This window comes from Trichosurus vulpecula, chromosome 5, assembly GCF_011100635.1.
Source record: "Trichosurus vulpecula isolate mTriVul1 chromosome 5, mTriVul1.pri, whole genome shotgun sequence".
In the NCBI taxonomy this organism is placed as follows: domain Eukaryota; kingdom Metazoa; phylum Chordata; class Mammalia; order Diprotodontia; family Phalangeridae; genus Trichosurus; species Trichosurus vulpecula.
In genome coordinates, this window is record NC_050577.1 from 182,088,061 (window position 1) to 182,105,232 (window position 17,172).

The following is a 17,172-nucleotide window of genomic DNA, read 5'->3' on the forward strand; positions in this document are numbered from 1 at the left end:
GAGTCATTTGCACTGAATTAATAATTGAACCCATAAAAACTGATGCACTTACCAAAGAAGAATGGAAAGAGAAACAGACCAAAGGATAGAGTACCACAGTACTTTGACATAAAAGAGAAGAAACATAGATGACAATCCAGCAAAAAGGATTGAGAAATAATATTAATAGGGATAAAAAGAAAACCAAGTTAAAAGCAGATCATGAAAACCCAGAAGAGAGAGACTATCCATGAGGAATGGGTAGTAAAGTGTCAAACACTGCAGAGATCAAGAAGGATGAAAACAAAAGGCCATAGGATTTGGCAATTATTCCATTCTTGGTAACCTTGGAGAGAAGTTGGAGGCAGATTATAAGGGACTGAGAAATGAATAAGAAATTAGTAAGGGGAGGGAATGAGAGTTTTTTCTTAATAATTTAACAGTAAAAGGGAGAAACATAGAATGACAGCTTGAGGAGATATGACCAAGTAAAGGTTTCTCAAGGTGGAGGTTGGTTGGGGAGGGAGAGGCCTCAAACCTCACCTAGGGCCATTAGTCCATGGGTACAATGCAAGGTTAGCTGTCCTCCCTGCATGCCTTTAAGTTGTCATGAATACCATACTGCTCCTTTTCTATGACTCAAAGCTGCTACTCAAAGGTACCAACCATCACCACCTTCCCCAGTATGAACTACAAAAGGATCGGTGTGACTGACTCATTGGTGAGTTTTCACATCCCACTTCATATTTCCCTCATACCCTGGTCTCACTAGAAGTAGATACTCTCAGGGAGGTTACACTAGGCAAAAGGTTGTCTGATTCTTCATGACCCCATGTACACATCAGGCCCTGCTTTCCTCCACTATCTCCCAAAGTCTGTCAAAGCTCATGCTTCCATGACACTATCTATCTCATCCTCTACCACTCCCTTCTCCTTTTGCCTTCAATTTTTCCCAACATCAGGGTGTTTTCCAATGAGTCCTGTCTTCTAATTATGTGGCCAAAGTATTTAAACTTCAGCTTCAGTATTTGTCCTTCCAATGGGTATTAACTGATCACTCTAGCTACATGGCCAGGCTATAAAACTTTTAGGTGTTCACAGTTACACCAAGTGAACTATTCTAGTATTCAGTATTCTAGTATCCAGTATTCTAGGAGCTGGGTGACTTACATAACCTAACTTTAACACGCCCCTATAACTTAGCATTTGGAGAAAGTCTTGACCATAAGGAAGTATCTTCTAGAAGAGGGCTTCTTAAACTTTTTTCACTTGTGACCCCTTCAGCGCTTCTTAAACTATGGGTCTCGACTCCACATGAGTCATCACCTAATCTAGACTAGTAGGAGAATTAGTTCCATATCCGTATCATTACAGTTATACAAGTAGCCTTCATCAGGAGTTATCTGATTGGCATCACAAGTTTGAACCAAAAAAAATTTTTTTCTTTATAATGCTCAATAACTTTGTTTAGCAGCTATACAATGCAATGATGTGTCTTCAATGAACTGTTTTTAAAAAATAAAAGATTAGGCAGGCTTTTTTTCCTGGTTTTTGATGGCTTCAAGGCCACCATTCTCTTCATAGTTTGGTTTCTGTTTCCATACATCTCCCACCCTGACAGTCACATATCTAAAAATAACCAAACTTCAACTGAGACATTGTAGAAATGGAAAATTTCACCATTTTTAGACATGCTGCTCCAAAAAGCTGGGAAAAAAGGGTACTACGAGCATTTATTTCTTAGATTTAGCAGCTGTTTTTGTTTGCAAAAGTGTATTAACTTGCATTTGTCCTTAATGAAACTCATCTGCCTAATTAAAATTCCATTCATTCAGAATTCATGAAAACTAAGGTGGTAAAGTTTCCCTCTGCACTATGAAATATGATTTCAGAAGGCTTTCAATCTATTTGAGAAACCACTTTCCAGAAAGTTAGTGGGAATCATTTTGTGAAATGTTAATTGTCAAGGACTCATTCATTCTTTAAAACAGGTAAAGCATTACTTGCACAAATTCATAGTCAGAGGTAGAAGGGGAAAATATCTAAGTCCTATCCTTTTATTTTAAAGATGCAAAAGCTGGGGCTTAATGAGGTCCAAATGATTTGTCCAAGTTCACATAGTGGGGCAAATTAAATTTTAGAACCTAGATCACCTAGTCGCCTAGAATCCACTGCTCATTCTAACCATACTTTTCAATCCACTTTGTTTTAATTGTGAACACCTAAAAGTTTCATAGTCTGGCTAAGTAGCTAGAGTGATCAATTATTAACTAACGCAGGGCTGTCCAAAATGCAGCCTGCCATGTCGCATGTGACAAGCATAGAAATTTATATAAATGCTTTAGTAAACAAAGCCAAGCTACTGCAGAGCTCAAACTAAAATGGCAAATCAAAATATATTGTCTATCGTTTCAATAAAAGCCTAAGGTTGGACAGCCCTGGACTAATGCACAGTCTATGTGTTGTACTCAAATCCCTACAATATGAAGGGATGCAGAGGAAAAGTCCCCTAGTACATTAGGTGGACACCCTCCTCTTAAGAGCATTTATGGGAGGAATAGGCAACAGAGAATTACATCATACCTCAAAGTACAGCATATATTAAAGGTACATAACTATATTTCTTTTTGATCTATAACTCACTTCCTTTAATTCATGACATGCTGAATCTAAGATGATAAAATTCAACAGATACAAACGTGTAATCTTACATAGGTTTAAAAGAACAACTTCATAAATACAAGATGGGCAAGAGATGGTTGGCATTTTATCTGACAAAGATTGGGAGTGGGGGTTGGGAAGGAGTAACGAACAGTTAAGTTCAATGAGTCAGGAGTGTGTTACGTCAAACAAAAAAAGCTAATGTGATCTTAGGCTGGCTTGAGAGGCACAGCTTCTAGGCCGGCAAGACTGTGCTAACAGACTATGATCAGAATACTGCATTCAGTTCTGGGTTCCAGCTAATAAAAGACCCAGAGGAACAGGACAACTGTCTTTTAAGAATGTAAAGAGCTGTCATGTATAAAAAAGAAGTAGATTTGTTATGACTGGTTCCCAAAGGCAGAAACAGGAGCAATGGAAATAAGTTGCAAAGAGGCAAATTTAGGTTTGATGTCAGGAACTTTGCAACACTTAGAGCTGTCCAAAAGTGGAACTGGTTGCCTCAGGAGGTAGTAATTTTACTCTCACTGGAGGTCTTTAAGCATAAGCTAGATGACTACTTGTCAGGTAAGTTACAGTAGGAATTTCTTTGGGAGCACAGGTTATACTGGATGGTACAGAGGTCCTTTCCAGCTCTAAAAGTCTATGGTTCTCGAATAAGACCAGTATGTATATGACCATTTGGCTTTCAAACAACATTTCAGCAATTTTCCAGTTTAACTGTATGATACATTTTTCTATACAAAATTGATAAAGAATGACAAAATTTTCTTAGGAAAAATAAGTGCAACATATTGAACTTTACTAAGGCTTTTGATTCTATAACTTTTTTATCTCCAATTTTGTCTCTTAGCGCTTACCTGCTTTGCACACAGAAGTCCATCATGATAGGTGTTTGTGAAATTAATTTCCTTTTATTATTAATAAATATAAACTATATAGGCTGAACAAGTGTGTTTGGAGGTAGAGGGGGAGAGAGACAGAGTTATGACAAAAGCAAAAAATTAGAAAGATTTCATGTTTCTAACATTCAGGTAGTGATTTACAAAATTACAGTAGATGTATGTAATGGAAGAGTACTTGGCCATAGAAACAAAAAGTATGAACACCAAAAAATATGAGAAAACATTAAGTAAAGCAAAGAAAAGAAGCAGAACAAAAATCACGACAGCAACTACTTAAAGACATTTCTTCTACCTTTTATTTTCTTTGATTTTAACATGTTACTGATACTTATGATTAATTTATGCCAGTAATTTCCAGTGTCCCTCTTCTCTCTTCTTCCTCTTCCAACTGAATCCTTCCTTGTAATAATTTTTTTTTTATCAAGTTAAATAAAACAGCAATTCTGACTCCATGGTCCCCCATACTCCATACTGAAAAGAGGTAAATATTTAATCATTTGCTCTCTGGGACCAAGATTGGTAACTGTAATTAATCTGAGTCCAGTTACCTTTTAGTGTTGCTTTTGTTTACACCATTATAGTCCTTGTGTATAATCACTGGTTTGGCTTAATAATAATAGCTAACTTTCTGTGGTTTGCAAGGAACAGGAAACAAAGTAGATTCCTATAGACTGAACAACTGCTAAACTAAATGTGATACACATGAATAGATATAGAGGAATATTAGTACATTAGAAATAATGAAATTGAAGAATTCAGAGAGGCATGGGAAGATTTAGACAGACTGATGCACAGTGAAGTAAACAGAACCAGAAAAAAAAACATATACCATGCCTATAACAGTATAAAAGGAAAGAACAAAAAGAAAATGAACACTATGCAACTGTGATTAGAAGTTTACTCAGGAGAAAAGATGCACTTTCCTCCCTTCTTTGCAAAGGTGAGGTTTGGGGAACTACAGGTATGAACACTGAATATATTGTCAGACTCAAGTTTTTGTGTTAAGTTTTGCTAAACTGTTTTTCTTCCTTCTTTTGTTGTTTATTAAAAGGGTTCAGGGGGAAGGAGGGAACAAGGAGACAGAGATATAGATATATATTTAGAAATTTATGTAATACATAAAATATATCAATAAAAATTTATTTCGAATTTTATTTAGCCAAGAAGTGCTAAGAAAAATGTCAAGTTAAATTAATCCAACGAAGCGAAAACATTTTTTAAAGAAGCATTTATACAGCAAGCTTGAAATATCCTTGCCAAAACTTTTGGGACAATCTTCTGAAACAAAAATCCTGAATTTTAAGAAAATAATCTAGTTAGGAAAAATACTTCCTTAATCATTTAACTCTAACAAAAAAAGCATACCTGAATATAGCTGGATTACAAACATGCTTTGGATCCAGTGCTTCTCCCTGTATGAACTCGTAGCACAGTCCATTATTGAATGTACAGTAGAGTTGTGGTGCACAGCCATGAGCCTGCAGCACTCGAAAACTCTTCACTTCTTCATCTCGGTCAACTAACAATTCTGTTTTATTGCCATAAATTCTCACCAGGACCACATCCTCCATTGTGTTGCCCACATAACAGGCAATAAGTTTATTTGTGATCCCATCTGTAAAAAGCTGCAAAATAAGACAAAATTATTATTATTATTTTTAATATAAATACCATTAAGGATAGGATAGAAGTTATAAATGAAAAACGCAAAGAAATTAACACAAATTTGAAGGGGAAAATTGGAAAAATTAATTTTTAAATATTACAAATCTAATGGAAGAAAAATACTTTTAAGAATATAGCTTTAGCCCTAGAAGGACCCTATCATTTAGTACAACTTCATTTTTGAGATGAAGAAAAAGGCTCAGAGAGGCTAAGCACCTTACCTAAGGGTACACAAGCTAGAATGCAAAGCCATAATTTGAACCCAGGCTTTCTGACCCCAAATTCAGTTCATTTTCCTCTGCACCATACTCTTATTTGGGGATAATTTTGTCTACCATATTTAAAGTATTAGCATCTATACTTAACTAAAAGAGAGGTTTAAAGTTTATCAACAATTTGTCTCTGCCTTATAAATTCCCTCTTTTCTTTCTGCACCTCAAGCACCATCTTCTGCATTAAACCTTTCCTAACTCTCCTATCTGTTAGTGCCCTCCCTCCAAACTTCCTTTTATATATTGTTAATGATTTTATATTTATATATGTACTGGTCTTCCCCCGTCATCAGAATATAAACGTGCGGGGGGGCGGAGCCAAGATGGCGGCTGGTAAGCAGGGAATAGTGTGAGCTCCGTACGGAGACCCTCCAAAAACTTATAAAAAATGGCTCTGAACCAATTCTAGAATGGCAGAACCCACAAAACAGCAGAGGGAAGCAGGGCTCCAGCCCAGGACAGCCTAGATGATCTCTGGGGGAGGTCTATCCCACACAGAGCTGGGAGCTGGGAATGGAGTGGAGCAGAGCCCAGCCTGAGCGGCGTGGACCATTCAGACCAGAAGCTGGGCGGAGGGGGCCCTAGCGCCCTGATTCGGTGAGCTGCGGCAGTTATGAGACTTCTCAACCCACAAACACCAAAGACTGCGGAGAAAGTTAGTGGGAAAAGCTGCGGGAGTGGAAGGAGTTCACGGTTCGGCTTCCAGCCCCAGGGGCAGCGGAGGTGGGGCAGCTACAGCTGTTGTTACTTCTGGCTCCAGGCCCACCTGGTGGGAGGAATTAAGTGGCGGACCAGAGCAGGGGTGCACAGCCTGCCGAAGATCTAAGTCCAGTTAGGGTTGAGGGTTCTGGGGGAAAGCGCAGTGCTGGTGTGGCAGAGCTGGCACCTCCCCCCAAAACGTGGAACACAGAACTCTGTAATCTACAAGCAGTCATACCCCACTGAAAAACTCAAGGGTCAAGTTAGTTGGCTGGGAATATGGCCAGGCAGCGAAAACGCACCCAGATTCAGTCTCAGACTTTGCATTCTTTCTTTGCTGACAAAGAAGACCAAAACATACAGACAGAAGAAATTAATAAAGTCAAAGAGCCTACAACAGAAACCTCCAAGAAAAACAGGAACTGGTCCCAGGCCATGGAAGAGCTCAAAAAGGAGTTGGAAAAGCAAGTTAGAGAAGTAGAGGAAAAATTGGGAAGAGAAATGAGAAGGATGCAAGAAAACCATGAAAAACAAGTCAATGACTTGCTAAAGGAGACCCAAAAAAATACTGAAAAATACACTGAAGAAAACAACACCTTAAAAAATAGACTAACTCAAATGGCAAAAGAGCTCCAAAAAGCCAATGAGGAGAAGAATGCCTTGAAAGGCAGAATTAGCCAAATGGAAAAGGAGGTCCAAAAGACCACTGAAGAAAATACTACTTTAAAAATTAGATTGGAGCAAGTGGAAGCTAGTGACTTGATGAGAAATCAGGATATTATAAAACAGAACTGAAGGAATGAAAAAATGGAAGACAATGTGAAATACCTCATTGGAAAAACCACTGACCTGAAGAACAGATCCAGGAGAGAGAATTTAAAAATTATTGGACTACCTGAAAGCCATGATCAAAAAAAGAGCCTATATACCATCTTTCAAGAAATTATCAAGGAGAACTGCCCTGATATTCTAGAGCCACAGGGCAAAATAGAAATTGAAAGAATCTATCGATCGCCTCCTCAAATAGATCCCAAAAAGAAATCTCCTAGGAATATTGTCGCCAAATTCCAGAGCTCCCAGATCAAGGAGAAAATACTGCAAGCAGCCAGAAAGAAACAATTTGAGTATTGTGGAAACCCAATCAGAATAACCCAAGATCTGGCAGCTTCTACATTAAGAGATCGAAGAGCTTGGAATGCGATATTCCAGAGGTCAATGGAGCTAGGATTAAAACCTAGAATCACCTACCCAGCAAAACTGAGTATCATGTTCCAAGGCAAAATATGGATTTTCAATAAAATAGAGGACTTTCAAGCTTTCTCAGTGAAAAGACCAGAACTGAATAGAAAATTTGACTTTCAAACACAAGAATCAAGAGAAGCATGAAAAGGTAATCAAGAAACAGAAATTGCAAGGGACTTACTAAAGTTGAACTGTTTTGTTTACATCCCTACATGGAAAGATGATGTGTATGATTCATGAGACCTCAGTATTAGGGTAGTTGAAGGGAATATGCATATACACACACACACACACACACACACACACACATATATATATATATATATATACACATATACATATATATATATGTTTATGTATATATATAAGTGAATGTGTATGTATGTATGTATCTATGTGTATATGTATGCATGTGTATGTATGTATATATATGTGTGTGTTTTTATATATATGTGTGTATATATATGTATATATATGTATGTGTATATATACATATATATATATGTAAAAAGAGAGCAGACACAGGGTGAGTTGAAGATGAAGGGAAGATATCTAAAAGAAATAAAATGAAATTAAGGGATGAGAGAGCAACATACTGAGAGAGGGAGATAGGGAGAGATAGAATGGGGTTTATCTCGCATAAAGGTGGCAAGAAGAAGCAGTTCTGTGGGAGGAGGGGAGAGGGCAGGTGAGGGGGGAATGAGTGAACCTTGCTCTCATCAGATTTGGCCTGAGGAGAGAATACCATACATACTCAGTTGGGTATCTTACCCCACAGGAAAGAAGAGGGAGGAAGATAAATAAAAATAAAAGGGGGGGGATGATGGAGGGGAGGGCAGATGGGGGTGGAAGTAATCAAAACAAACACTTTGGAAAGGGGACAGGGTCAAGGGAGAAAATTCAATAAAGCGGGATGGGTTGGGAAGGAGCAAAATGTAGTTAGCCTTTCACAACATGAGTATTGTGGAAGGGTTATACATAATGATACATGCATGGCCTAGGCTGAAGTGCTTGACTTCTTAGGGAGGGTGGGTGGGAAGGGAAGAGGGGAGAGAATTTGGAACTCAAAGTTTTAAAAACAGATGTTCAAAAACAAAAAGTTTTTGCATGCAACTAAAAAATAAGATACACAGGCAATGGGGCGTAGAAATCTATCTTGCCCTACAAGAAAAGAAGGGAAAAGGGGATGAGAGGGGAGGGGGGTGGTAGAGGGGAGGGCTGACTGGGGAACAGGGCAACCAGAATATATGCCATCTTGGAGTGAGGGGGAGGGTAGAAATGGGGAGAAAATTTGTAATTCAAACTGTTGTGAAAATCAATGCTGAAAACCAAATATGTTAAATAAATAAATTTAAATAAAAAAAATAAATCCAAAAAAAAAAAAGAATATAAACTTGCAAACAGGAATTATTTTGTTATTTGTACTTGTATCCCAAGTGCAGAACACAGTATCTGGCACATAAACAGGTGCTTAATAAATAATTACTAATTGACTGAAGAGGGTTAATGAGAATGTGTGTGTGTGGGGGGGAGGTGTGTGTGTACACACACACCCACACACACACATATATACACACACACATACACACACACAAACACACATATTATATATATGTAACACAGAACTGACAATTATCAATTCCAAAATACTGATGATGACTAATAATAATGTCTGAAAGAATATGACCTAAATAAATATCATGAACATAAATTTCTTTAGATCATATTCTTTCACACACACACATATGTATATCTTTTGTTACAGCAGCAGTACAAAATCTAACAACTTTTATAATATAAGGGCATTATATACACACAGAGTATTTCAAAAGTGTTAATGCAGTTTTAAGTTACTAAATACTAAAACTGCACTAAAATTTTTGGGACAGCCTTTACATATGGCCATACACGTACATGTTTGTACATAAATTTACTGTTAACAGATTAAATACAAAGTAACTTACATGGTTTTTTGAGGGAATTTCTATAAAATTCTAAGGAAGTTAATTAAGGAAAACAGATCTGAGTATTATGTTCTTGTGTTACACCTTTCCCCAAAAAAATAAGTCTGAATGTGGAAACTTTGCCCAAAAACAAAGTGAAATGCTGATAGCATTTCAGTAAGTCACAGCTTTTCGTCTTTCCATAAAATGTTTTCCACAAAATATCTTTCCATAAAATGTTTCATCAATTTATGGCTCCTCAAAATAAATTAATTCTGCAGCTGATATATGTAAGTCAAAGTACTTTAAAACACTATTAAAATAAAATATTTTGTCACAGCAGTTACAGTACCTTTATCTAATGGGGCCAGATTCAAGACTATTAAAAGAACTAATTACAAGGAAACATATGTGTGTGTATATATATATAGATCTCAAAGCAGAGGTTACTTTAAAAAAATTAGTTTACAGTACTTCTGATCAGACAAAATCCATTCCTGTCAGTAAAAACCACTTAAATCCAAGGACAAATGACAATAGTATTCCTCTATCATAAGTATTTTTTCACTCTAAGTAATAAGTCGCTAGTTCTAAGCAGTTAGAAATACAATATAAAACCATTCTTCCAACCAGAACAAACTTAAGGTTAATTTTGCATGAACATTATTACAGTCTGTTAAACTTTAATCCTCAGAATCCCTGGGCTAATGAATTCAGTTATGCAGGACCATAATCTTCTAATAACTTGTTTAAACATTAACAACTTTTAAAATGTAAGGTCAATAATTTACTGGTTTTTCACATTTTTATGTTAGGTCATCAGGAGATAAAGAAAATACAGATAAAAATTCAAAAGATTCCAAGCTAAGGAGGTTAACATAATTTTCCCCCTCAAAAACGTGTTATGTGCTTGATCAAAGCGCCAATGAAAAACTAAGAACGAAATGGAATTTAAAAGCAAAGAATAGATGTATGAAAAAACATTTATTAAAGTGTCTACTGTGTAACCAAGGATTGTATTAATTGCAGGGAATACAAATACAAAACATAGTACCTGTTCTCAAGTTTACATTTTAATTAGGGCAACAACAATAATAGAGGAGGAAGGGAATAGTTTGGGAAGTCACAAGGACAGTGCATGGGTTGAGCCACCCTCAGATGATATGCATAGACTTGATTCAGATTCCAGAACCAAAAAGGGAGGTAGCAGGAAGACAAGAGCATCAGTAGGGTGGACAAGCAAGAAAGATAGCAGCAAGGCTGTGACCACCTAAATCAAATATTCCAATATAATTGGTTTCTTTATATTCCCATGTATTTTATTTTATACATTTAAAAATATTACTTGAGAAAGAGTCCAAAAGGCTTCAAACCAGACTGTCAAAGGGGTACATGACAATACTTTCACTCATCAAGCCCAAAGATCATAACAGGTTTGAAATCAACTTTACAATCAAGATATTATAAAACAGAACTGAAGGAATGAAAAAATGGAAGACAATGTGAAATATCTCATTGGAAAAACCACTGACCTGAAGAACAGATCCAGGAGAGAGAATTTAAAAATTATTGGACTACCTGAAAGCCATGATCAAAAAAAGAGCCTAGATATCATCTTTCAAGAAATTATCAAGAAAAACTGACCTGATATTCTAGAACCAGAGGGTAAAACAGAAATTGAAAGAACCCATTGGTTGCCTCCTGATAAAAACCCCAAAAAGAAAACTCCTAGGAATATTGTCGCCAAATTCCAGAGCTCCCAGATCAAGGAGAAAATACTGCAAGCAGCCAGAAACAAACAATCTGAGTATTGTGGAAACACAATCAGAATAACCCAAGATCTAGCAGCTTCTACATTAAGGGACTGAAGGGCTTGGAATATGATATTCCTGAGCTCAATGGAGATAGGATTAAAACCAAGAATCACCTACCCAGCAAAACTGAGTATCATGCTCCAAGGCAAAATACGGGCTTTCAATAAAATAGAGGACTTTCAAGCTTTCTCAGTGAAAAGACCAGAACTGAACAGAAAATCTGACTTTCAAACACAAGAATCAAGAGAAGCATGAAAAGGTAAACAAGAAAGAGAAATCATAAGGGACTTACTAAAGTTGAACTGTTTTGTTTACATTCCTACAGGGAAAGATGATGTGTGTAATTCATGAGACCTCAGTATTAGGGCAGCTGAAGGGAATATATGTGTGTGTGTGTATACGTATGTATATATGTATGTATATATATGTGTGTATGTGTATATATATATATGTGTGTATATATATATGGACAGAGGGCACACGGTGAGTTGAATATGAAGAGATGATATCTAAAAAAAATGAAATCAAATTAAGGGATGAGAAAGGAATATACTGAGAGACGGAGAAAGGGAGAGATAGAATGGGGTAAATTATCTCGCATAAAAGTGGCAAGAAAAATCTGTTCTGTTGGAAGGGAAGAGGGGGCAGGTGAGGGGGAATGAGTGAATCCTGCTCTCATCAGATTTGACCTGAGGAGGGAATAACATACACACTCAATTGGATATCTTACCCCACATGAAAGTAGGGGAAGGGGATAAAAATGGGGGACAATAGAAGGGAGGGCAGATGGGGGAAGAAGAAGTAATCAAAAGCAAACACTTTTGAAAAGGGACAGCGTCAAGGGAGAAATCTGAATAAAGGGGGACAGGATAGAAGGGAGGGAAATACAGTTAGTCTTTCACAACATGACTATTTATGGGAGTGTTTTGCATAATGATAAATATGTGGCCTGTGTTGAATTTCTTGCCTTCTTAGGGACAGTGGGTGGGGAAGGAGGAGGGGAGAGAAACTGGAACTCAGGGTTTTAAAAGCAGATGCTCAAAAAAGAAAAAAAAGGTTGTTTTTGCATGCAACAGGGAAATAAGATATACAGGCAATGGGGCATAGAAATCTATCTTGTCCTACAAGAAAGTAAGGGGAAAAGGGATGGGGGGAGGGGAAGAGGGGTGATAGAAGGGAGGGCTGACTGCGGAACAAGGCAATCAGAATATATGCCATCTTGGAGTGGGGGGGAGGGTAGAAATGGGAAGGAAATCTGTAACTCAAAATCTTGTGGAAATCAATGCTGAAAATTTAAAAATATCGAATTTTAAAAAAAAAGAAATTAGGTCTTTATCAGAGAAACTTGATTCAAAACATTCTTTTCACAGTTACTATTGCTAACTGTATTTCCCTCCATCCTATTCCTCCTAAACCTGTTTATTCTATTTCCTCTCTCCTTTCACCTTGTCCCAACTCAAAGGTATTTTGCTTCTGATTACCCCTTCCCCCAAGCTGCCCTCCCTTCTAGCATCCCCCCTTCTCTCATCCCCTTCCCCTTCTATTTTCCTGTAGGGTAAGAAAGATTTCTATGTCCCATTGCCTATGTATCTTATTTCCCTGTTACATGTAAAAACAATTTTTAACATTTGTTTTTAAAACTCTGGAGTTCCAAATTCTCTCCCTTCTTCCCTCCCCATGCCCCTTCATTGAGAAGGTAAGCAATTAGGTTATACTTGTGTAGTCATGCAAAACACTTCTGTAATAATTGTGTTGTTTCCTTTCACCCTGTACATCCTCAAAAATGTTTGCTTCTGATCACTCTCTCCCCCAATCTGCTCTCCTATCACTACCCCCCTTATTCCCTTGCCCCTTACATTCCTCTAGTGTAAGATAGATTTCCATACCCAACTGAGTGTGTATATTATTCCCTCTTTAAGCCAAATCTGATAACAGTAAGGTTCAGTTTTTGTGGGGCAAAGGTATCCTTTAGCAAGCTGTTGACTCATTTTTCATGATTTTCTTGCATCACTATCATTTCTCTTTCCAATTTTTCTCCTACTTCTCTTACTTGATTTTCCAAATCCTTCTTGAGCTCTTCCATGGACTGAGACCAATTCCTATTTTTCTTGAAGGCTTTGGATGTAGGAGCTTTGACTTTCTTGTCTTCTTCTGAATGTTGTTTTGTTCTTTGTTACCAAAGAAAGATTCTATAGCCTGACTTTTTTCCTTCCGTATGCTCATTTTCCCAGTCCATTACTTGACTTTTTAACTTTTTGTTAAGATAAGGCTGTTTGTAGTGTGGAATGTGTACTGTCCCAAGCTTCGGTGCTTTTGTGCAGCTGTTTTCAGAGATACTTCTAGGGACCTGTAAGTTTTCAGTTCTTCCAAGGTGGTATGATCTAAGGAGAGATGTTTACTCCTCTCCTGGCCTGTGCTCTGGTCTGTGAATGACCACAAGCACTCCTTTCTGCCCTGGAACTGTGAGGGGGGTTCCCTCTTCCCTGCCGCCTTCACAAGCTCTGCTGTGCCAGTGCTCCTCCTTGCCCCAGGACTGCCACCCAGATCTAAGTATGGGCAAACCAACATAATCCTGCCTCTGTGCCAGCAAAAAGATCCCTGTAATCTCCTTCTGATCAGTCATTTTATCCTCTTACTGTCTGTGGATTGAGAACTCTGGAAGCAGCTTCTGCTGCTGTCACTGCTGCCACCACCCCAGAACCACGCTGGGGTGAGGGCTGGTTTGTGCTCCTCTCTCAGCCAGGCCTGACAGACCTTTCCCACTGACCTTCTAAGTTATCTTTTGCTTTCGTTGGTTGAGAAGTCTGGAAAATTCCACAGCTGCTAGCAATTCAGTCCCCCCTGGCCAATTCTGGGTTTCCTGGGGCCCAGTCTGCGGAGGTGCAGCCTCTGCTGGTCTATGCTTCTCTCTCAGCCTGTTGCAACAGACTTTTCCCATAAACCTTACAGGTTGTCTTGGGCTGGAAATTTGTTTCACTCTTGCTTTTTGTTTGTTCTGCTGCTTTAGAATTTGTTTAGAGTCATTCTTTACAGGTATTTGGAGGGGTTTCAGAGAGATCTTAGGCATATCCCTGTTTTCACACCTTGATCTTTGCTCTGTCCCCCCCCCCCGCCCTTTTCTCTCTAATTCTGTAATTTTGTTTTCTTCTTTTTAAAAAAAAAAAATCTAATTAACCAAAGATTTGTTTTTTCATCAAATTAGCTCTTAGTTTTATTGCTTTAATAACTTTCTTACTTTTTATCAATCCCTCCTTTGATTTTCAGCTTTTAATTTGCTGTTTAATTGGGGGTTTTTAATTTGTTCTTTTTCTTGCCTTTTTAGTTGCGCGCTCAATTTATTAATCTTATCTTTCTCTCTTTTATTTATGTAAACATTCAGAGATATAAAATTTCCCCTAAGTACTGCTTTGGCCACATCCCATAAATTTTGGTAAGTTGTCTCATTATTGTCATTCTCTTTGATGATATCACTGATTGTTTCTATGATTTGTTGTTTGATCCACTCACTCTTTAGTATTGGATGATTTAGTGTCCTGTTAAGTTATGATCTATTACTGGGGTGACAGTAAGGCACAGTCTAGCATCGCTGAATTATTGGAGGCCATTCTGGGCAAGGCAACAGCTCTCCTTGGAAGCAACTGGACTGAGAACAGCTGAGGCATCTTTCACAGTTCTCAGCCCACAGATAGTAAATGGATCAGACAAATGGTCAGAAGGTGATTACCTGGGACTCTTTTCTTGCTCTAGGACCAGAATAGAGCTCCGGGGCAAGAAGAGCACTAGCAGGAGTGGGGACCCTGGTCATAGTGCCTGGAAGGAAAGATTACAACAACAACAACAAAACCTGAGAATAGGAAATTAACTATGATGAGGCAGAGCGAAGGTGGCAGAGAAAAGGAAGGAAAGTTGCGTGAGCTCTCCCCAATTTCCCTCAAAACATTTTTAAGAAATTCTAGAGTGACACAATCCACAAAAGGCATTTTCCAGCCCAAAAGAACTTAGAAGGACTGCAGGAAAGGTCTTTTTCACTGGTATGAAAAGGTGAGCACAGCCCAGTGCAGGTGGTTTCCAGGTAAGCCAGAGGGAGGCTTCCAGCCCCAGCATGGATCAGCAACTAAGGCCCCTCAGTCTTGGCTCAGCAGGCCAGTGGCACAGCAAGTCAGTTGTGAGGCCGTTAGCTCCAACACAAGTGAGTAACCAGCAAAACTGTTGAGCAGTCGGACTCAGATTCCCATCATATAACAGGCAAACTACCAGTCCTGTATCTTCATATGCAATAGGTGAGTTGCCAACTACAGAGGCCCCAGAACGGCAAGTCAGTGACCCTGACCCCTGGAGCAAGAAGTGTGGGACAGTGCCTCCTTTACCCCAGGAGCAGAGCTCAATTTTAATAGTCATGAAATGAGCTGGAAGAAGAGCAAAAACAACAACAAAGCCTTCACCACAGAAGGCTACTACAGCCACAGGCAAGATCAAAACACAAACTCGGAAGAGGACGACAGTGTCAAAATACCTAGTGTTCCAATTTTCCCAATCCTCCCTAGCATTTATGATTTTCCTGTTTTGTCACGTTAGTCAATCTGACAGGTGACATGTGGTACCTAAGAGTTGTTTTGATTTGCCTTTTTCTTAATTAACAGTGATTTAGAGCATTTTTTCATATGACTATAGATATCTTTAATTTCTTCCTCTGAAAAACTGCCTGTTTATATCCTTTGACCATTTCTCCATTGGGGAATGACTTGTATTCTTATAAATGTGACTCGGTTCTCTGCATATTTTAGAAACAAGGCCTTTATCAGAGACACTGATTATAAAAATTCTTTCCCAACTTTCTGCTTCTCTCCTAATCTTGGTTCATTGGCTTTGTTTGTACAAAGACTTTTCAATGTAATTAATCAAAATTATCCATTTTGCATTTCATAATGTTCTCTATTTCCTCTCTTGTTTGGTTATAAATTCCTCCATCCTCCATAAATCTGACAGGTAAACTATTCCTTGTTCTCGTAATTTGCTTATAACAGTCTTTATATCTAAATCATGTACCCATTTGGACTTTATCTTGCTATATAGTGTAAGATGTTGGTTTATGCCTAGTTTCTGCCATACTGTTTTCCAGTTTTCCCAGCAGTCTTTGTCAAATACTGTGTTTTTATTCCCAGAAGCTGGATTCTTTGGTTTTATCAAATAACAGAGTACTATAGTCATTGACTACAGTGTCTTGTGTACCTAACCTATTCTCCTGATCCACCACTCTATTTCTTAGCCAGTATCAAGTAGTTTTGATGATTGCTGCTTTATAATACAATTTAAGATCTGGTATGGCTAAGTGTAAAGGCTTTCTTTAGTGAATGAACAGTTGACTAAAAAGAGGCTCTATAACATTAGAGAAACACAACCAGGTGGAGTGAATTCTGTTCTTCTTGGGTCACAAAAATCAGAACAGGGAACGCTGTTTAGCAGCTGCCTAATTAGGTATCTATTAAACATGGACTTGCTGGCTGGTTCAATATTAGGAAAACTATCAGCATAATTGATCATATCATTAACAAAACTAGTAGAAACCACATGATTATCTCAGTAGATGCAGAAAAAGCTTCTGACAAAGTACAACGCCCATTCCTATTAAAAAACTAGAAAGCACAGGAATAAATGAAGTCTTCCTTAAAATTATAAATAGCATCTACCTAAAACCATCAGCAAGCATTATATGTAATGGGGATAAGCTAGATGCATTCCCAATAAGATCTGGAGTGAAACAAGGATGTCCATTATCACCCCTATTATTCAATTTGGTACTAGAAATGCTAGCTTTAGCATTAAGAAAAAGAAGAGGCAAAGAAGAAACTAAATTATCACTTTTTGCAGATATGATGATTTATTTAGAGAATCCTAGAGATTCAAGTAAAAAACTACTTGAAATAATAAACAACTTTAGCAAAGTTGCAGGATATAAAACAAACTCACATAAATCCTCAGCATTCCTATACAT

General features: G+C 37.9%; 1 protein-coding gene across 1 annotated transcript in view; it reads right to left on the reverse strand.

Annotated features, from left to right (window-relative positions):
- ETNK1 (ethanolamine kinase 1) overlaps window positions 1-17,172 on the reverse strand; it is a 71,083-nt gene that overhangs the window by 39,831 nt on the left and 14,080 nt on the right. Inside the window, exon 2 of the mRNA XM_036758495.1 lies at window positions 4,911-5,170. Within this exon, the coding sequence (XP_036614390.1) occupies window positions 4,911-5,170 (260 nt within the window). The remainder of the gene's footprint in view (window positions 1-4,910; window positions 5,171-17,172) is intronic.